Here is a 23,256-nt window from a genome sequence, read left to right on the forward strand (position 1 = left end):
CGACAAACAATTAATACTGATCTATCGTGTGAAATACAGGCGTAAACATGAAAGGTGGATATAAATCGACATAATAATGACGGTATTCGCAAGTCACAAAGCTCCGTCGTTAATTATGCGAACTTTACGAACGTCATGCCACGCCCACTTGACTGATTATATACTTGTTTAGAACACGAATTCTCTATCTATCTCTCTCTTTCTCTTTCTCTTTCTCTTTCTCTTTCTCTTCCTCTTTCTCTTCCTTTCTCAATTTGATTTTAACTTTAGAACGCGTTAGACAATAAATAGAAATTGTTACATTTACGTAAAGTAATCATTTCACTGTTAAATTTCTAAATTCCTCTACTACCTATCTATTGTAAATAATAATAACATTTCTATTTTTTATTTAGATGATCTTATTCGTTACGAAATAAATGCAAAAATGTTCTTTTTTTTATTTTCAGTCCGAGTATGGTCTCACGGAGGATCAAGTCGCTGGTAAGTTTAATATTAAATATTAATTAATATTAATATAATACATTAATTTTTAATTATAAATTAATTAAATATTAATTAACAAATAATAATTATGTTTCTGTTTATTCATTGGCAATTAATTATTTTGCCATTATGATGTTGTCGTAAATAAAAATAATTTGGGTTCTTTTTACGTAACGAGCAAAACAAAACAAAAAAAAGAAACGCAGCTAAGATTTTTTACAGCAGCATTTAATTTTTTGCATTCGGTTCGAATATTTACATATGCAAAATGTATATAGTAATAATGCAACTCGCCACTTAGTTTTTAACCATTACTCCTTTCTTTTATTTTTTGTGTACCTACGTTTGTATATATTTAAATACATATATGTAAGTACATAAGATTTTTACAAGGGATTTTTTTTTATCCACCTACAGCAAAGCGGATCGTATTCGGCAGCAAGTTTTTTAATTACGAAAACATTCAATATTACTTTTTTTTCTTTTTTCTTTCTGTTTTCTTGTTTTCTGCTTACTAAACGAAACGTAATCTTGCTTGCTTGCTTGCTTCCTTGCTTGTTAAAAACTGAATTACGAACGTATTCCTTACACGAATTCGTCAAGAATTTATTTCACTCTGGCTGGCCCTTTATACCCACTAATTTTTTTCTCCTAATACTACGGTTACGAATGAACGAGTAAGTAAATTGCAAGAATTTTTATTAAAAATTCTTTTTCTTTTTACATCTCTTAACCCCACGCTCTCCTCTCTTTCTCAAACAAAATTTGAATTGGTAAACAAAATAAAACAACGAAAAAAATTACTTTAAAAGATTACATTCTTCGTAGGTAGTAAGATGAAAATCTTTTGTGATCAATCCCCTTCAAATGAAGTTTGTGTAATTGATTCTGATTTTTAATTATAAAAGTATAATAAAATTTTACAACGTAAGATCAGAGAGAAATTAATTAGCCTTGGAAAAAGGAATAGAACTTAATCGTTAAAACAAAAAGTTTATTTTAACCCTTTGGCTACATTTGACGTATAAGTACGTCTTGCATTTGTTTGGATAAAGACGCACATGACGTTCTGATACGTCATTGAAACTGAAATGAGATTTAACTTTAGTTTATTTTGGTTTATTTCGAAGTAATGTGAGTCATTTTTATATTATGAAAATTTATTATTAATCTAATATTTAATATTATTATTTCTAATATTAATTTATATTATTATAATATATCAAAGTAATTTTCAAATAAATGTGCACTTAAAAAGTTAAAGAATTACATTCGAACATTATGTAAATGAAATTTTATATAAATAATATGAAATATTTAATATAATATAAAAGTATATTTATGTTATTAATAAATATATTTATTTTATTAATATAATATTTATTATTATTTAATTAAATAATATTTTATTGTTTAATCAATTAATATAATATTTATTATTAATATTTATAAATATATTATTTTATTAATAAGTATTATTATCCTAACGATTTATTTTTGATAATATCTTTAAAATTACATTGAATTAATCTGATTTTAAATAATTTGTTGTGAAATAACTGATAAACTTATTTTTTTGTTGTTTAAATTTTGACTTATTAAACCACTATCATAATTATGGCCACATATGCGTAATGCGTTAAAATACAATTTTTTTTCTTCTTCTTCTTTTTAGATATAGGTAGACAAATATTATATTTAAATTATTAAAATTTAATATAATTTAATTATTATTTTTAAAAAAGGGTTAATCGTTGTTTTGTCTTGTTTTTTATCACAAACCGAGATAACACGTTAATTATTTCAATATAAAAATTGTTTTCTTTTTTTGTAGACTTTTTTTTTCTTTTAGACGGCACACAGCCAGAGATCGGAATCGATTAAACTCGCGTGTGTGTCTCTTCGTAGGAAAGAAGAGAAATATATATCGGTCAACGTTTGCTATTTTATAAGGTCATGAAATAGAAATTGGATAAAGTACGAGTGGTTGTATCGAGAACTATGGCAATATATAGGTCTCGCGTGTGCTTTCTACGTTGATAGGAAAAATTTATACGTACGGTTTTTGAAATCGTGCCGATTTCATATTTTATCTTCTCTTTGTTTTTTCTTGTTTTTTTTTTTTTTTTTTCGTATTTACATATTGAAAAGTTCGCCGTGTATTTGTACGTTATATTAATGTAAATATTTTTCAAATATAATACTTGATCTGATTAAAATAGTATGGAATTTTAATTGGTTGTATTATTAATGCACTCAATCCAATTAATATAATTAATTAATTATAATCCATTAACGGAGTACTCTTGTATCATGTTTTTTGTGTAAGAATTTATAACACGAATATTATATAACGAAGATAGTTTTTATTTGGTATTTACCGATAAGGAGCTTATACGAAAAATTAGTGTTTTTCTTAAATCATTAAACATCATTATATATAAACATCTTAAATCATTAAATTATTAAACATCATTAAATATTATAATTTTGAATATTCATTAAATTGAAGATTTACCAAAATTTTTGAGAACAATGTTATTTTCTTAACAATAATCGTTTCTAATAATAATTATATCCTTCGTGCAAGTAAAATGATTTTTGTGTTATTTAAAAATATCAAATAATTAGCTTGCTTTAAAATAAATGTCCTTCGTTGTTTAAAAATGGCAAAAAAAAGAAATTCGATGTCAAGAATTTTACGATAGAACGAGCTCTTTTAAAATTTCTAAATAAAGATCAATAATAATCAAATTTATTATATGATACAATCACGTATAATAATTATAATTATAAATTTAAAAATTTCAGAAATCTCGAATAATTTAATTGATAATATCGATTGAATTAAATTAATTATATCGATTATAGTTATTTTTGTTTATTCTTTGTTTTTTATTTGTAGAATTCAAAGAAGCATTTATGTTGTTCGACAAAGATGAGGATGGTACAATCACCATGGCGGAACTTGGAGTGGTCATGCGATCATTGGGACAGAGACCATCCGGTGAGTAAGAAAATGCTTTTTAAACGTATGTGTACGTACGATTTATGTTTATGCGTATCGAGTGCACGCGCGCACAAATATTCGGCATCGTTATTCGTAGGCCAGAAGGTAAATACGATCTGGCTTCAAGCCATACTCTCTTTTTCCTTTCTCTCTCTCTTTCTTTGATGAAAGCATCACGTGGATAAAATATCTTTTACTGCACGAATAAGATTTGTAAAAATCATTTTTTTTCTTTATTTTTCTTTATCTTTCTTTATTTTTCCCAATTATGCGTATCGAAAACCAACGAAAATAATGTTCATAAATTATTTCTCTTTAATATTCTATTTTATCATATATTTATTTATTTAACAAATAAAATAATATATTATATTTTATTATATATATTAATATTATTATATTATATATGATTTATTTATTGTATTATTATTATAAATATATTAATAATATTATATGTTAAAAAATAATTGTATAATAATCTGTTATTTTGTTTACGAATAAATAAAACGTGTGTAAAAATAATACACACATATAGTGTGTAGATTGTTAATATTTTATTAAATATTATTTATGTTACTTTATATAAATAAAGTTAAAATATATATATATAAATATATAATATTATAAATAAATATTATAAAATAAATAATATTATAAAAATATATATACACATAATAATCTATAAATATAAATGTGTGTGTGTTTTATATTAATTCTTCATCAAGGTAGATATTTCGAGGTCAATGTCATGTCGGAATAACTATTTTTATTTTAATTGGCAGTTGTAAATGACAAAATAAACTATTAAACAATATTCTTAAAAAACTTGTATAAGTATAAAATGAGTTATTTTTTTTTAATGTCATAGTATATATGTATATATATTTGCTGGTGACATTTGAAATTTAGTTCAAAGTAATTGGGTAAAATATTATAATTAAAAAAAAAACTTTATAATGAACATAGTAATTAATTTAAATTGTCATCATGTTATTGTTTATTTATTTTACAGATACGGAATTACGAGACATGGTGAATCAAGTTGATCAAGACGGTAATGGTACCATCGAGTTTAATGAGTTCCTGCAAATGATGTCGAAAAAAATGAAGGGCGCAGATGGAAAAGACGAGCTACGCGAAGCGTTTAGGTGACTCTCGAACTAACTAGCTTGCTAATCGATATTTACGAAAGTCGGTTGTGCCACTAGAGAATTCTTTTTTCTTTCTTACCTAACCCTTTTTTTCTTTTTCTTTTTTTGGTCTAATTTCTTTTCTATTTTCTCTTTCTTTACTATTTCCACTCTACCTCTCTCGACTCGTTTTTTTCTTTTTTGGTTTTTTTCTTTTTCCCTAGCCGGCCGGAAATTAATTCGATAATTATTTCCGTCATACATACACAGGGTATTCGACAAGAACAAAGACGGCCTGATCTCTTCTAAAGAATTACGTCACGTAATGACAAATCTAGGAGAAAAATTGTCGGAGGAGGAAGTCGACGACATGATCAAAGAGGCAGACCTTGATGGCGATGGTATGGTTAACTACGAAGGTAATTATTTTCAATGACAATATAAAAATTGTTTATCGTGTTACTCGAGGACAATGAAATTTATCTCTTTTTTCTTGGTATACATTTTTTTTCTCTCTCTTGCAATAAAAAAAAAGAAACGCGTAGAAGTATTCGTGGAACCGGAAAATAATGTCGTTTCTACACATGTCAATTATTTTTATATAACATTATTATATAATTAATATATTGTTATAATTATATTATTATATATTATAAATAGTATATATACCTATAGCATATATTATTATATATTTAATTGTGTGGGACGAACTCTATGCTAAACTTATAAGCATTCGTTAAGAAGAATTGTCGGTAGGCCCTGAATGGCTCAATGGATAAAAGCAGTCACCCGGAAAGCGAAGGATCCGGGTTCTCGAGTCCCGGTCCAGTCAGTTTAAGCAAACCAGTTTTTTTCACAAATCTTATAATTGGGGGCTCGTCCCTGATGGAGGTTTGTTTCGTTACATGCTTCTGCATCTTTACAACACATAAGGAAAAATTAATTGAAATAAAGAATGTAAAAAAAGAAGAGTTTTTATAAAATTGATAGTGGCGACGTGGAAACGGTGTTAGCATGAAGAACTTAGGCGGCGGACGGCCGCTTTAGCAATTGCATTCTGTATCAATGTCTAACGAACGAGACCACAATAGTGGCGACGTGTGATAACGGTTAGTGATCTACATTTGGAGCTTTGCGCACACTAGGCAAAAGGGGGCCTATTTTATAAACGCCCAGCATCATCTCGAGTGCAGAATGATGTGTATGAAAGGACGTATTATCGTTGTTTCTTCATAAAGTATATTCAACGGAGTTCAGAATAATGATATACGTATGGAGGACGTGTTGTTGTTTCATGATAAAATTGGATCTTTGATGTGTTGTGGGCTTATCAAACCTACGCCCAACCCCCAAACCGGAAAGGGCCAATTCCTAATCCCCCCTCAGTCCTCAACTTACGCTTATTCAATTAATTCGCAGCCAACCTCATTCCTCCCCTCCCCCTATACAGAACAAAAGAGAAAGAGAGAGGCCCTTCCTCTATCTCCGCAACCTGAGGACGTGCTGTGTCGTCCGTGGTGATTGAGACACCACCATCCTACTACCTGGGGATCGCTACAAGACTAGTCCCGAAATTAGCAACTGTATTACTATATACGCACAATTTATGAAGAAGAGGCGTATAAGAGAAAGAAATGTTTAAATGAAAAATGAAAGTATACAGAGTTGAAATTTGTTGTTGTAAGGATTTGGAATGTAGAAAGAAAATGCCTTCGACAAACTTATTACAAGTATTTGTGAAGAAAGATTGGGTCGGTGGGTCCTGGATAGCTCAATAGATTAAGAGCAGTCGCACGGAAAGCAAAGATTCCTGGGTACCAATCCGTCCAGCGGTCTAATTTTTTTTACACAATTCTTACAATTATATATTATATTAATATTATTATATTATATAGAAATATTAACACGTTGAGCGCCACGTCCGCCATCTGTAGCGGATACTAGACTTTCCCTTTGACAGCGTAGAAAATGATATTTCTAAGCGGCGCGCGTGGCCTGACGGGGACTTCCTTGAAAATGAGCATGGCGCTCAACGTTTTAATATTATTATATATATATATATATGTATATAATTTCAAAAAACCGAGATTGATTTAAATCGGTCCACTAATAAAAATTTGCATACTGGATGGAGGAAAATGGTTGTTGATTACGAGGGTGGTAATTAAATTATTGATTAAAAATTAAAAACTTGTTAAAAAATATTTATTCGTTTGAATTTAAAGGTTGAAGAAAGACTACATTACTTTCCGGTCCAAGTAATATTTAATATTATAAATATCTTTATTTATTTATTTTATATTTAAAGTAATAAGTATTTTTAAGTAAACTTTTTTCTTTGTGCGACCAATGATATGACAGAAACCACGTACTAAATTATTTGTTTTTTCTTTTAGTTTTTTGACTTTTTTCCGTTTTTCTTTTTCCAGAATTCGTGACGATCCTGACGTCGAAAAATTAGTTTGTCAATCGAAAATAATTAGACGATATTGAGATGATAACTACGAGAGAAGAAGAAGAAGAAGAAAATTAATATGAAAAGAAGGAAGCACGCAAAGTTCCTCGCCAGGGTCGTAGATAGAAAAAAAAAATAAATAAAAATAATAATAAAAAAGGACATTTATCGTGAAATCCCAGAGTAATTAAACCGCAGCAGCAAGAGACAGCAGCAGCAGTAAAAGAAAAAAACAAACAAACCATAAAGATGCAACCACAATAGCAACAATGTCAAAAAAAAGAAATCCATCGTCCTGAAATCAAACAAAAATTAGCGCTAAGCGAATCATTTGAAAATTTTCAGTGAAGAAAATTATTTTCGTAGATTCGTCGAGCACGGTATACAAAAGAAGAAATACATTACAAAATTTAAACAGCAACAAAAAAGAAAACATTGAAACTATCGTTTCGATGATAACGCGGATCGATCTTTTCGAAGTACTATCATATATATATATATATATATATATATATATATATATATATATGAGTATAGTAACGTGAGATAAACACAACACACACACACACACAGGGACAGGTACATACACGGTAATACACAAATAAGAATGATACGCGTAATACACACCTCGCTTCTTTTTGAAAAATTGAGAAAGAAAGAAGGTAAACAAAAACAAAAGAAAGAAAAGAAGAAGAAGGAAAGAACGTAAAAAAAAAATTCAAAAAGATTCCTGATTATAAGTAAGAACACAAATTTATTGTATTAATAACAAACGAGAGAGAAACAGTTCAAGACGGACAAAGACAGACAGACGGACAGACATAAGAAAAAAATGTATTTAACACAAAGCGAGGTGGTCGTTCCCCCGAAACAATCAACTGAGCTTCGTTTAACATTTATCTAACTCTATTATAATGCTAGAAAGAAAAAAAAACTTAAAAAAAAAAAAAAATAAAGAAAAAAAACCCCAACATAAAAGGAATAGTCGTTACGAAGTATCCGTTTAGGAAGAATTTCAGAATAAAATAAAAGATTAATGAAAAAGAAAAAAAGAAATAGAAAACAAAAAAGAAGAAAAAAAAATTAAAAATAAAATCACCCTTAAATCACCCTAAAAGTAAACCCCCAGAAAAATTTTTATCCCACATCCCCTCTCTTTTTTCTCCTTCCTCTGTCCTACTAGTCCCCTCCCCACCCTTTAGTCACCCATTTAAAAAGTAATTAGTATATTTACGACTTATATATACTATATGACGATGTGAGAACGAAAAAAAAAATAATATTAAAAAAATCTAATTAGATCGTTTAAAAAAAAAAAAATAAAATAAAATAAAATGAAAGCGAATTTTAATCATGTATAAAAAAAAGAAGCGTGAATTTATCATTAGCATTTGCGATTGTCGTGTGTTTTACGTATATAATGCGATTATTGTCAAGGAACAATTACACACAGCAGCATAATCATCCTTCATTCAACCCGACCCTTTTTTCGAGGCATGTGTGTGTTACCCTGCTAATTTCCCTCTAACCACAATCATTCTCTTTATCCACAAAACTTTTTTCCCTTTCTCATTATCCACTCAATCTCTTCCTTACGATTAAAAATGTATTGTATACTCCCTTGTGTGGACGAGGCTAATAATATTTATAAATTTAAGAAGAACGAAATATTAATATGAAGAGAGAAGAATTCAAGAAGTAAACGTGAACGAGAAAGAAGAAGAAGAAGAAGAAGAAGAGGTTAGAAAAAAAGAATAACATAATAAGAAGTAAAATAAAAAAAAGTAGAAAAGGAATTATAAAGGACAAACAAACAAACAAAAATGTTATTGAAGATTTAATAATACGAATTTAAGAAGAAGAAAAAGAAGAAGAAGAAGAAGAAGAAAGGTAGAAGATTATTGGGTTGTGTATTATTGCTTGTCAGGTTCGATTAAAGCTTTCTTTGAGTGATTTAAGCTTGAGAGGGTTGATACAAGTACCTCCTCTCCTCTCTTAGTGTCGACATTTTTACAGTAAACAATTATTACACAGAAAACAGCCGTAAACCCCTTTCTTCGGCTAACTACTATTTACTACCACGTACTACTACTATTACTACTATTACTATTATTATTAAATATTATATTACTAACTACTGTATTACAATTTCGGTAATATTGCGAGCAGCAGTTTTTTCAAAGGTGTTCAAACGTCGTTGTAAATTGCATAACCCTGTGTCCCGCCACCATCCCTCCCCTTCCCTGCCTCTCTCCTACCCTCCTGTTTATCCCCCCTTATGAGGAAACAAATATAATTATGTGAGATGAATGTCAACGAGCTAGTTGATCGCCTTTTTTCTCGGTTAATATTGCAAGATTTGATAAGAAAAAAAAATGAAAAAAAAGAGAAGAAATAAGAGAAGAGATAGGATAAAAGATAGAAAGAGAAAAAAAAATAAGGAAAAGAGAGAGAGAGAGAGGGAAACAAGTGGAGCAGATTTCCTCAAAAATAAAAAAAAATAAAAGTAAAAAAAAAAAAACAAATAATAAAAAACTTATATAGATGAAAATGTAGTAAAGAGTCTGCGGTACGCACAAGTTTTTCAGCTTTCTCGCTTTAATGAACAAAACCAAAGACGTAGAAAAAAAAATCAAAGAGACTAACTAAAAGAAAAAGAAGAATAATAATAACAAGAAGAAAAAATAAATATATTTAAAAAAAAAAAAAAACGGGAGATAAAAATCGTCGTTATCATTTTCGCTCATTGTCAATGTTTTGTACAGCTCACACGTTTGATAATACAAATACAAAAATTTGAAGAAAAAGAATGAGAAAAAGAGAGAGAGAGAGAGAGAGAGAGAGAGATGATAAAAATGAAACAACGTGCTTCCTTCGAGAATGGAAGGGAATGATGGAAGAAAAAAATACGAGAAAGTAAAAGAAAACAAAATAACAGAAGCAAAAATTAAAAAAAAAAAAAAAAAAAGAACAAATTGACAGGAGCATTTTTGTTCTCCCATCTGCTTTTAAACCCCAATTGCCATGTTTCCACGAAAATGATTGTTGGTTGGTTGGTTGGTTGGGGGATGGTATGTTCTCTTCTTCGTTTATATAGAAATAATTAACGTTGTTAAATTAATCCCCCTGATTTGCGATAAAACGGTGATCAACGACGAATTATTATTAAACACACTCGGCGCTCACTATCCTCCTTTGTCTCGATGTACGAATCGTGATTTAAGAAAAAAAATGAAAAAAAATGCAAAAAAAAATTTAGAAACGAAAACAACAAAAAAATTCCCTCCCCATCCCCACTCCAATCTCAAGAATGTGAAAGCATATTTACTTATGATTACTATTATTATTATTATATTATACATAATTGTATATTGATCGTGCACACCTTTTAAACATTTTGTGGATTCCGATAAATCCCGTGTAATGTATCTTCCCCTTCTACCTTTCCCCACCCCTGTACCCCAACCCCTCGCCATTCCATCAATCCCTTTAGTCGAAAAGCAACCATTAAAACTGTAGAAATATTATTAACAAGAAAAACGTTAGTTTCATATAATAGATAACTGAGATTCGTAGACGTAATAAATAATTAAAAAAAAAAATGCATACACGTAAAAGATTCAATAAAATTGCATTATACATGTATGTACCTAGATTGAATCTAGTATAATACACACACATGTGTTATTACCAAGAAACAAAAGCATGATGATGATACATTTTATTGAAGATTGTTATATTCATATATTTACTATAATACAAGGAAATTAACAAACAAACAAACAACAACAATATATATATACACATGCATTACATACGTACGTAAAAGATGATGATAATGATGATGATGAAGATGATGATGATGATTATTATTATTATTGTTGTTATTACTATTATTTTTATTTTTATTATTATTAATATTATTATTATTACGTATAAACCTAAAAAATAAATATATATATTATATTATATACACAATAGTGATGTACGCCGATGGTATACCTGGCATTGGATATTTTTATGGTTTTAAACAAAACAAAAAAATGAAGTGCGAAAGTAAAAAAAGAGCGAAAGAAAATATTATGTATGAATATATGAGAGTAAGAAAATAAAAAAAGAAGAAACAAAAAATTGAGAGAAAGAGAGAGATGGTTAAAAAAAAAAAAGAAGAAAGAAATAAAATAAAAAATTAGAGATTGTTGGTTAAATATTAATATAATTACACGGACGTTAAAAAAAAAAACATTGTGTCCGTTAAATTAACCCGAAAAAGAAGAATAGAATTTGGGCGAGAAATGATGGAACGAACGTTTAAATAAATAAATAAATATATATATATATATATACGTGAATAATTCCATATTTATTAATCACAAGTGTGTAATTTTGATTGTGGGTAAATAATAATAATGATAACGAACGAATGTAAGAAAGAACGAATATTATTTACATATTAGAAATAGATGGGAAAAATATTGAAAAGGTTTAATATATGTGCGGATTATATCGTTGGATCGTCGTTGATAATGTTTAAAAAAAAAAAAAAATAAACAAAAAAAAACACAAAAAAACAAGCTCGGTGATTTTACGTACATAAATAGATGATAGACAATAATTAAGTTGTTTAGTTTTTAGGATACACGTACTTACATTATACATAGAGAAGAAAAAACATTAAAAGGATAAGAAATAAAAGGGTAGGAAAGTTGAGTGGGAGGAGAAGGAGGTGGAAAAAAAAATGAATATGTTGATTATAATTGTGTCGGTAATTATAAAATCGAATTGTTAAATCAATTTGATGACTGGTCAACTGGTAATTATTATCATAATTATCGTAACGATTATTAATAAAAAAAAAAGGATAAAAATGGTACGAACGTTAAAATATAACTGTACGTACGGCGCACGCATTATTGTGTATTTCATAATTATTTTCTTTTATACATAAATTGTTTATTACAAAGAAACAACAATAGTGATAAATACGAGAGAAAGATAGAGAGAGAGAAGGAATATTATAAATAATTAAAAAATATGTCTTTTAGATGCAAACTATTTTTCTCGTAAGAAAAGTAAAAATACTGGCTCGTTGCATTGATCGTTCGAAGCTTTTAATGCGATTCTCTTTTTTGGGTTAATAAAGAAATAATATTTCCGCGTTCAACAACCGTGCAAAATCATTGGATAAGATAAGAAACGATATTATGTAAAAAGCATTGAAGAGAAAAAAATGAAAGAAAAAGAGAAAGAAATAATAGAAATAATGAAGTATACTTATTTACACGTTGAGCGCCACGCGAATTCTTACGGAAATCTTTGTCAGGCCACGTGCGGCAAAATGAAAAGGTGAACGGCAGGCACCGGCGCCTGACACGGCCTGAACGTGAAGAAGTTCGGTGTCAGTCACTTATGACTGACGTAGCACTCAACGTGTTAATACAATCATCGTTTTTCAAGTAATTCTCGTATTCTACTCACATTTGTTTTATTCTGATAAATTGCATCTAAATATATCAATTAGATTGTTCTTATTTATATTTCTTCTTCTTGATCTTTCTAATCACGATTGGTATCAATGTGTGACGAGTTAAAGTATAATACCATTTGAATTAAAGAAACAAACAATTTTTTTCTCACATAAACAATATACACGCGAGATTTTAATCAATCGTTCGTAATCTCTCGTTCTCTCTCTCTCTCTCTTTCTCATTCTTTGATTTTATTTTAATTCTTTGAATACATTTTAACACGTACGTTTATAAGATTTGTGTAATGGATTAAAATTGAATTGACGATTTATTTCATTTAACACGCAAAGATGGGTTGAGCTCGTAAAAGATGCGATACTTTTGTTTTGATATTGGTTATAAAAAAAAAAAAAAATGGTAATGGGCTGTGTTGTAATAATAACGAAAGAATCGTAATAATGATGGAAATGATATATAAATATAAACGTTTGACGAGAAACGTTTTGGTGTTTGAAAGAAAAATATAATTATCAGAAGAAATAGTAGAAGAAGAATAAGAAGAAGAAAAAGAAGAAGAAGAAGAAGAAAAAGAAGAGCTTTATAAGCTATCACAAATATAATAGTAATGTATAACGTCCCGAAGACAATATAGTTATTTCTCTAACGATTTCTATGTGCGAGAAACAAAGCTTTATTACTTGAATCGCGTTGATGGCCTACTACGTTGTTTTTTTTTGTGCCCATAACACACTCGTGTTTTATCGAAAATAAATATTTCCGTTTTGTCGTGATTAAATCGCGAGACAGGTGGAATGTGTAAATGAACGAACGAACGAATAATCAAATAATCAAAAAAAAAAAAAAAAGAAGTATTCTATAAATCGTGTGGTGTGATATTTTCATTTATCAAAAGGATTAATGTATTTGATTTTTTATTTTGTTTCTTCAAAGTTAATAAACTCGATATCATCATAGAGAAGGAATAAAAGAAAATCTCGCGATTTTTCATGAAAACGGAATGACGACAACCATCACCACCACCATTCACCACCATCGCGTTCCGATTATACTTAACCAATCGGAAATTTGATCCTCGCATTTTAAAACGCACGATCATTCTCTCGTAGTAACGCGCTCGTGTGCTTTTCTTCTAATTGGATTAATATTTTTCTTTATTATTTTTCTCTTTTAAGAAATTTCAATTTCAATTTTGATTCAAACAAGGAAATATTAAATATTATGATTTTCTTTTATGTTATTTTTATGTTATCATCTAACAACTTTGATGTATGCATTTCTTCTTCTTTTTTTATTATTATTTATTTTTTTTTTTTAATAGATTATAAATATTGAACAAACAAAAAATAAAAGGAAAATACAATAATCTTCGATTCAAATCAAAAATTATCGATTCCAAAAATAGATAAAGTGAGTATATGTGTGTGTGAGAGAGAGAAGAGAGAGAGAGAGAGAGAGTGAGAATGAGAAAGAGAAGAGGAAAGAAGAAACATGATTCCGTTTTATTATTCAGCTACATAAAAGTGAAATAGAATATTTTTATAAAGTCGTTTCTGGCGTTAGATGATCCTACTATGCATACATATATTTAATTAAAAGTAAACATTTAAAAGAAAGATTTTAAAAAGAAATAAATGCTACATTTTTTATTGTTCGTCCACCATAGTAGTATACATATATATATATAATTGTTGCATTGCATAACAAAACGTGTTATACATATTGTATTATATAATATATTTAATTCTATTTATCAAAGATTATATTTGATAAAATGTTCGTGCATCGATCACTGCACTATTATATGTATTTTTATTACTATTATTATTATTATTATTATTATATTACACAGGTATAAAAATATCTATGCTTGTAGAATGTATGTGTGTTTGTGTAAGAGAGAAAGAGAGAGAAAGAGAAGAATGCAAAAGTCTTCCTTTCGATGAGTATTTCTCGCGATTTAAACATTTCTGTCCTTGTATGAAATTTTTTTTTTTATTTATTTCCATTTTGATCACGCGAATGGATAATTGTTCTTCTATGTTTCTTTATTTAACTTTGAAAAAAAAAAATTCTAGAAAATTATTGAAAATTAGAAAATAAAATCAAAAGTTTCGTCTCGTGTTTCTCATTTACGTTTTATTTGAAATATTTTTTGCTGTGTTAATTTATTAACAAACAAACAAACAAACAAACAAAATCAGTGCCAATCTTATTTTTCCAGATGGAATCTTAACAACGTTCTTTGCTTCCTTTAATTTATTTTTCATCTTTCTTTATATTATCTTCTTTTTTTCTCTCTTTCTCTCTTTGTTTATGCGAGAAAATAAAAATTGTAAAAATTAATTTGACGAACGAGTAATACGATACTTGTTTAATTACCTACCGTTAATTTTATCAATCGTATGCAACTTTTGTCAAAACCGTCCTAAATATCGCGTATTTTCATCTCCGTCCTAAAAACCTATCAGCTTCCTCCATTTTCCTCTTTAGCATCGTTATTGTTTAAAATCGGTATATCGTTAATGAAATAAATGAGAATAAAGCAAAACGAATGGTAAAAATGGGAAAAGGAATCTAATCGATATCAAAAGATAACAACAACAATAACAACAATAACAAAAGCGCAAGAGTAATCAAATAATAAAAGTTATATACAAATAAAATCGATAGATCTTATATTTACGTCCGAACTTGATATAGCATTAAACGTTTAATATTTATAATTAAATAAAAGAATAAGTGTAAAAAAATGATTAGGTTTTGATCGATCGAAAGATCATTTTCCGAATGATTATTGTGAAAAAGAAAAAGAGAAAAAGATATATATATATATATATATATATATATATAAATCAAGACAATGATCTTGTCGATAGATAATTTATTCTTTAAATAAAACGTAATTTATATAATTGTTAACTTTTAAGCGTTTGGCAATGCAAAAAAAAAAAACTCTCGCGTTGATTGTGTATCATCGAATCGTGAACTTGAAATTGCATAAGTTATCGAACGAGTTATTAAAAAAAAAAAAAGAAAAAAAAGATAAAGAAAGACAGAAAGAAAGAATTATGAAAATTCATTCATATTTATATAAGAAATTATCTATTTTGTGATCGAACAAAATCCGCGGGAAATTTAAAAATGAACACTCGCTCGTAATAAAACAAAAAGAATAAGAAGGAAAAATAAAAAAAAAGAATATCAAGAATATTTCTGTCATCATAATCAGAGTTAAAAAGTTACGAATGTATTTTTTTTTTTTGGAATGATCGATAAGTTATATCGATGAATATAAAATAGCTCGCGAATTGTTGGGTTGAATTTTACGTTGTTCGTGATTATTTCATTTTTTTTTTTTGGATTAGTAACTTTTTTACGATTATTCAAAGGATTAACCCAATTAGCACTTAAAATAATTCTAAACATACTTCCTACGTGAGATTTATTTGTCCTACGCGTAAATGAACGATTCGATTTTTAATACGATAGTAAAAAAAGCAGCAGCAACAACAGCAGTAGCTGTGGTGAAAAAGCGAGATGATGATGATGATGATGATGATGATGATGATGATGGTGATTGTCAGCAACTGCCGTATGAATGAGAGAAAACAAAAATAGGAAATGATAAAGAGATCAAAGAGTTAGGAAAAAAAAGACGTCTTTCATTATTGTATTAGATATTATGATAATGAGCGTATTACACGATCGTGCGTATTATATTTGTCAGATAATAGAGGATACTCGTAAACGATTAATAATAATCGTTATGCGATGATGAATCCTTAAACTTTAAGGATCTAAAGTTTTATTTTATTTTATTTGTATATTTTTATTTTTGAGGAACAAGACCGAATTTTCTTTGATAAATCCAAACCTTTTTTTCTGATTTTTCTGAAAGATAGCTTTATGGTGCTCTTATTATTATAATTATAATTATAATTATTATTATTATTTAGTCATATTTATTATTATAAATATTGTTATTATTCTTTGTCGGATCTTTAAGGTTTAAGAAAACTGCGATAATGTAAGACATGATATATAAGTATTATGTGTTAATAAAAGAAGTATCATAATCGAAATGTATTAGGTATACTATATATAGGATATCATTTATAAGTACACGAGCACGAGCTTGTTTTACGATGACGACATGACAATTACTATTGACGTGGACAATGACAATGACAAATACGACGACGATGGTGATAATGATGATATCGCACTGTGAATGAAATATTTATATTTTTACTTAATAAATGGCTCTAATAAAGTTTTTAACGATTCTCATTCCCGCCAGACGGGAAAATTTTCATAACATTATTTTTCTAGAATAAAAATATCGAAATAATTCTTATTATTATGTTATATGACGAAACGTGCTAATAAGAAGAGATGCGCTTAAGAAAAAAAAAAAAATAGAAAAGACAAAACAAAAAAACAGGCGTAAGGAGAATACACGAATAAAGAAAAAAAAAATGTTTGTATGTGCGTGCATGTGTATGTTAAAAGAGAAAGAGAAATAAACAAACGATGATTATACTCAGTTTTGGTACGACACAGCTTATAACGCGTTGAATTTTCTTCGTAAAAAAAAAAAAAAAAAAAACATTTTACAAGTTGTGGCTCGAGATGTATAATATCGCACATATAATATATACATATATATATACATATATGTTTTTATTTGTCTTATGTTTATCTGACGTAAGAAATATGCTTTAACGCGCTGTATACGTTTCGTGAGGCGTTTGCAATCGATCCACGAACTTAGGACGTTTAAATGCCATCTCCTCGTGGATCCCATGACGTGACGTTTATCTTAACTAATTTTTAATTTATCGCATTTACACGTTTCTTTTCCCTATCTTGTTTATCCACGGACAAAGAATATCGATTCTAATTTTTTGTTTTTTTTTATCATTTCACGTTAAATACAACACATATAATAATGTTACAGTAATTATGACACTGTATTAAAAAGTCAAAACAATTCATTGATTTAATTTATATTACAATTATTTGCATCATAAAATAAAAATAAAATTTATTTAATTAATTGATTGTGTGTGACTTAATCCATTGTCATAATTACTGACACGAATATATTTATTATCTTCACGTTTATTTACAATAAATATTATTCTCCTGTTTATTCTTTTTCAATCTTGTTTGATTTTTATTTAAAAAAGAAAATAAAAGAAGAAACGGGTATAAGTGTACAAAAGTATAATAAAGAAAAGAACAAAAAATTGGAACATGTAAACGTAATTCAAATAATTATGTAAAACTTATTAGCCGGACACGTGAAGATAAAAAACACTACGATAAGGCTATTGTTGGGATAAAAAACAAACTGTGCAAATTGCGAGTGAATTATTCTATCTTACACATATAAGTATATATATATATATATACATACGTACACATAAAAGAATATCATTACATATGTACGTTTGACAAGTTGCGTGCTTTTACGTGTATAAGATGATTAAATTAAAAGCTGTATATGTGCTGATTACATAAATACATAATACCGTCACGTCAGTACATAATATGCATACATAGATAACCGAAAAAGTATACAGCGCGTGTTCCTATGTTAATTAATTAAATGGCCTGGTAGAATCGCAAAAATAAAGGAGTGGTAATATTGGTTATTGAATTATAAGATACGATAGAAAAATTGTTGTTTCCGAGAATTCGTCGTCTAAATGAAAAGAGTTATAGCTTTCGGATAATCGAAAGTGTACTTTTTGTACGTTTCAATTTTAATTTATCGTTCGTGAACAAAATCAAAGAAGAAGAGAATACGAGACTTTTAAAAATAATCTATTATCCTAATCGGCCATCTAACGTTTCCGAATATATTTTATTGATCATTCGTTTTCGTGATCCACCAACGTACAGAAATAATATATATATATATAGGAAATTCCTAATAAAAAATTGTTCATTTTCGTTTAAAAACAATGCCCTCCTCAATTTCTCCGAACTACGTTACCTGCGAATGAATGTTTCTATTCGAATCTGCTCCACTCACACGTTTCGTCGTTAGGTGGAAAATAAAAAAGAAAAAGAAAAAAACAATTACAAATGATATGATAAAAATATATATACATAAAGCAAAAAAAAAAAAAGGACAAAAGAAAAAAGAATACATGAGAAAAATAAAAAGAAGAAAAAAAAATAAATAAATAAAGGAGAAAATGAAGAATTTTAATTATCGGTGGAGACGGGAATTATGGTGCGAGAGTAAAGTATGTGTGATGTTAGAAACGTATACAATCATGTTACGTGTAATGTGTGTTGTGTACTATAAGATTAATCGATATAAAAGGTGGTGGCGTGTACTGATGGAATGTAATACATGTAATCGAGTTACCCCTAAATACAGCCATTTTATAATGGATGCTGATATTCCAATCAATGCATTCCAATTCCCTTTCTTTTTTATACCCCTATACGATTTTTATTTATGTAAAGAAATGTTTAACCGACAGAACGGTTGACTTAGAATCTCTTTATTAACAGTAAATTAATAATACCATCATCCGTACAACACTTTGAAGAAGTATCTTAACATTTTCATACCATTTACCACGCTTCCTCGTTTTTTTTTCGAACATACGAGACTTTCTATCCAGTTATCTTTTGTAATATGTTTCTCATAGAGAACGTAATCTCAAATGAATTAATGAACTAAAAACTATTACTATATGCAGGCACGCAACACACACGCAATTGAGAATTATTACTTTGCGTTCATTCAATTAACAAGTCACTTTTGTTAATCGTATTTATTGACTTCCTGCTTGTTTACTTTTGGGACTATTTTATTCTATATAATTTCTAATTTCCATGGAATACCTTTTTGAGTTTCAATACCTCTAATTGTTATTATTACTTGCAATAAATATCAGACGCAAATTATGTAAAGGATATTTTCGTCGAGCCATAAGTATAAAGGCTTATCTACTGTTTTACTCAAATATTAAATCATAAAAAATGAAAAGTGAGAATACGATATTTTAATTAAATGATATTTCTAAAAAAAAATTGCATTTCACATGATCTCTCATTTATCTCTCTTCTGCATTCTAAATTGTAGTATAAAATCTAATATGTAAATATTGACAGTGGGAGATGTACAATCTTTGAGTTTTCTTTTCATAAATTGTAGTAAAGATATTTCATTAGCTTTAGTAAGAAAGTAATAAAAATTTATGTAAAAATATAGAATGAAAGCGACTATTATCTTATATTTAAATTTGTATAGTTTTTTTTTTTCCATTACTAATGATTATTAGTATCTGATTATTATATTTCTGAAATAAGGCTTTATACATTTACGATTTTAATGTTTTTTTTTTTCGTTTAATTTAATATTAAATATATAAATTTATATATTTTCAATAAAATTTGTTAATACGAAAAAAATTAAAATGCTATTAGACATAATAGTAATAAAAATTCTCCTAACACACTTTTATAACTGAGACTTATCAACGCGATATAGACCAAGAGTATAAATAGACTACAGATGATCACTACTCGCTTGTATGTATTATTACGAAGCTTCTTTTTCTGTTTAATAATTTGAATTAATTTGCTGTTGATGAGACTATACTTTGTTATTTCATTCTGTAAGTTTCATTTCATTTTGTTGTATCACCATAATAAGAACACTATTATAATTCATCCCTAAGCAAAGTGTATCTATTTTTACTCGGCGCAAGATTTTTAAACGTTGATTCTGGTGGAGTTGTAGGCACTTTAACGTGTCCTGTAATTTGTGGTGTTTCAAAACCAGGCAAATCAGGTCCATGATGAAATTCTCGATGAAGTTTTCCAGAATATAACTCATGAATAAAAGCTTTCAGTTTTCCCTCTATATTGATATCTTGGAAGCTAGGAAACAGGTACATGTGACGAAAACTATCGATCGCGATTAACGGTAAATCGGCTGAACTTTTCCCCAAATGATGAAGAGGATGTGCAAACTTCAAACCATCAGCAGTAAGGAAATTAATGTTTTCTAAAAGTATAACAAAATAATTTAAATACAATATAAAATAATGCAGTAATATAATAAACATAATTAAACTTACGCTTCTCATCTATCAAAGTTCTAGTTACAACATCTTTATATTTTTTGACACTCTCAGTATCTTCAGGTGAATGGAATAATATAAGGAAAGGTAAACCTTCTTCGGTTAATTCCTCTGCATTTTCGAATGTAATTTCTCTCACAAGCGGGACACATTTTTCTTGAGCCCAAATATTTAATTCGTCAAAGTTTTTCAAACTCCCCTTATAAGTTTCATCCTCATCATTAGATAATGCTTTATCCGATCGGAAGACAACAATTGGTTGACCAGGTGGATGCATGGCCTTACTCGCATCCCTATTAATTATATATAACTTCAGTAACAGGACTATGATGAAATTTAAATAATTAAAATATAATACAAAATAATACTTATAGAAAAAGTAATGATTATGATAATATTTCTATTTAAATTGGCTGTAATAAATTAAATTTGTGATAAACAAAATAATACAAGTCTATATCAGATACATAGCAAGCATATTAAAGATAACATTATACAATTCTAATATTGAGATATAACTACTTATTACATCTTTACTTACACCAAGTGAAAATGCTGTCCTATTTCACAATTTTCATTGGAGCAAGTGCTTGTTAAATAAAATTAATATTGTTACGGCATCAATTACAAAGTAAGCATATATTTATAATATCATTGTAATCTATGACTAATTTTTACTTGTTTCTTTTTAAATACATCAAATTTGTCAGATAATATAAGACGTAACTACATTTTATATATCTTATATAAATAATTTAATTGATATTGATGTCTTACCCAAATCCAACGTGAAATTGACAATCATCCTTCAAATTTGCTGCTACCCTTCTGAACATTTGATATTCCAGACCATCTCTATTATCAAAATATCCAATAATCATTCTCTTCTTATCATCAAGATTATTTAATTCTTTCAAATCATAGAATTCTTTAATAGGATCTTGTAATTGTTTTTTGATGAATTGTTCGAAAGCTTCAACAGAGCGTTGTCCTCTGTATTCTCTTTTAGTTGGCTGTCCGTTTCTAATAACCTTTAATGTTGGATATTTAGAAATGTGAAACCTTGAAGCTACAGATCCTAAAATTAAAAATAATCAAATGTATGAAATCTTGCAACTGCCAAAAACATGGGAAAAAATAATTGAACAGAATGGTAGATATAGATAAGAAAATACTTTTTGAATAATCCAGTATATAAACATTTTCATTTTTATTTTAGAAAACTAACCTTCTTTGTCACAGTCTACTTTACCCATTACCACAGTTCCAGGTTGTGGAAAAGCTGCGTGTACTTTTTGAGATGCTTCTTCAAATATTGGTGCCAATAAATTACTAAAACGACACCATTCTGCATAAAAGTTTATAAATACGAGTTCATTGCTTGCTAAAAAAAAAGAAAAAGAAATATATTTATTTTTGATATAACAATAATAAAATGATAACTCATACATTTTTTTATATTTTTATTTTAACTCACCTAATGTATGATCAATATTTTTTTGAGTAAGTGGAACAGCACCTTGGTTTCCTAAACTTTTAGGTAAGAATATCTAAAAAAGTAAATTGATTTATAATAATTGACAAATTTTCTTCTAACATGATCACAAATCAACAAAATAATTTAATTATTAATGATCAAATAAGGAATTTAAATCTTTTACTATATTTGAAATTTTTAAATTTAAAATTCTGACAATATTTGCATAAATAAATTTTATGAAAATGTCTCATGAAATAAGTATATTGTACTGTATATAGTAATATATATGTAAGTATACATATTGTGGACAAAAAGCTGTTTAAACATCAACTTGTCACATATTTTGAGGTTATTTATTTAAAAAACATTTATAGATGAAAAATAATGAAAGAAAATTTTATATGAAAATTAAAATAACAAATATATTGTTATTTATAATAAGACATTTAGAAATTGATTAATTTCTAAATTATTACAAAATCACCACGGAACTTAAGTACGTGTCAAGTACCGCTTAGAAATTGAAAAAGACGTGAAAAAAGAATTTTTAAAAAGAAAATATAATGTTAGATTTTGTTGTATAAAAACTTACCAACAGACAAGCAAATATAAGCACTTTAAAATCAAAAATATCACAGAAGACCAGCATTTTGTGATCTTTCAAAAAAGTAATTAATCAAACAACAACTTTTGAACAACCATCAGTGATCTGCTGTGCGTCAACTGTCACGAACTTGCAGTGTATCAAACTCGAATAGTATATATTTCGAGTAATCGATATTCAGTTTTTAATGGGAATTAATGAGCACAAATTTCCATAAAAAATGAAATGTCTTTTGTTTTCTTATTAATTTGTACTTATTTTAACTTTGCTTATCCTTAATTGTCACAACACTTTCATTTGACAGTAGAGATTCGTACACCCATCTGTTAGAAAAATATATTCGTAGACGGGCACGTTGCTTGATATAATTGGCTACTTATTAACCAATGATCGAACAGCTTTATTAAAAATGTATAGAAGACAGTTTAAAATCACATGATGGCGTTGGTGTTAAAAAATAATAATGTTCTTATCAATTGAGAAAATAA

At 27.9% G+C, this 23,256-nt stretch overlaps 2 protein-coding genes across 8 annotated transcripts in view; one reads left to right on the forward strand and one right to left on the reverse strand.

The window, feature by feature from the left end:
- Positions 1–18,982, forward strand: part of LOC107063776 (neo-calmodulin) — a 139,257-nt gene extending 120,275 nt beyond the window's left edge. For all 6 annotated transcript variants that reach the window (XM_089176530.1, XM_015315864.2, XM_015315863.2 and 3 more), the window contains 5 exons: positions 450–483; positions 3,392–3,493; positions 4,509–4,644; positions 4,897–5,045; positions 7,056–18,982. In XM_089176530.1, coding sequence (XP_089032656.1) covers positions 450–483; positions 3,392–3,493; positions 4,509–4,644; positions 4,897–5,045; positions 7,056–7,087 — 453 coding nt within the window. In that variant the 3' untranslated portion in view covers positions 7,088–18,982. The remainder of the gene's footprint in view (positions 1–449; positions 484–3,391; positions 3,494–4,508; positions 4,645–4,896; positions 5,046–7,055) is intronic.
- Positions 17,162–23,100, reverse strand: ERp44 (Endoplasmic reticulum protein 44). Of its 2 annotated transcripts, XM_015315873.2 has the most exons (7): positions 22,757–23,100; positions 22,162–22,234; positions 21,913–22,068; positions 21,462–21,762; positions 21,226–21,273; positions 20,682–20,977; positions 17,162–20,608 (listed from the first exon to the last, which is right to left on the reverse strand). In XM_015315873.2, the coding sequence occupies exons 1-7, from the start codon at positions 22,811–22,813 to the stop codon at positions 20,262–20,264; spliced, it is 1,278 nt and encodes a 425-aa protein (XP_015171359.1). In that variant the 5' UTR covers positions 22,814–23,100; the 3' UTR covers positions 17,162–20,261. The 2 variants fall into 2 exon arrangements, with proteins under 2 accessions (XP_015171359.1, XP_015171360.1); XM_015315874.2 differs by lacking the exon at positions 21,226–21,273 and having other exon boundaries at positions 22,757–23,099.
- Between the last annotated feature and the right edge of the window lie 156 nt (positions 23,101–23,256).

Source organism: Polistes dominula, unplaced genomic scaffold, assembly GCF_049000335.1.
Source record: "Polistes dominula isolate Pdom_NZ unplaced genomic scaffold, Pdom_raw_medaka contig_25, whole genome shotgun sequence".
NCBI classification, from domain to species: domain Eukaryota; kingdom Metazoa; phylum Arthropoda; class Insecta; order Hymenoptera; family Vespidae; genus Polistes; species Polistes dominula.

Excerpts from the sequence above, each read along its gene's own strand:
- ERp44 (XM_015315873.2), bottom strand. The coding sequence starts at position 22,813 with ATGCTGGTCTTCTGTGATATTTTTGATTTTAAAGTGCTTATATTTGCT. Across the intron at positions 21,274-21,461 it reads CAATTTCACGTTGGATTTGG|CACTTGCTCCAATGAAAATT; the intron begins GTAAGACATCAA and ends TTATTTAACAAG. Across the intron at positions 20,609-20,681 it reads AACTTTGATAGATGAGAAGC|AAAACATTAATTTCCTTACT; the intron begins GTAAGTTTAATT and ends TTATACTTTTAG.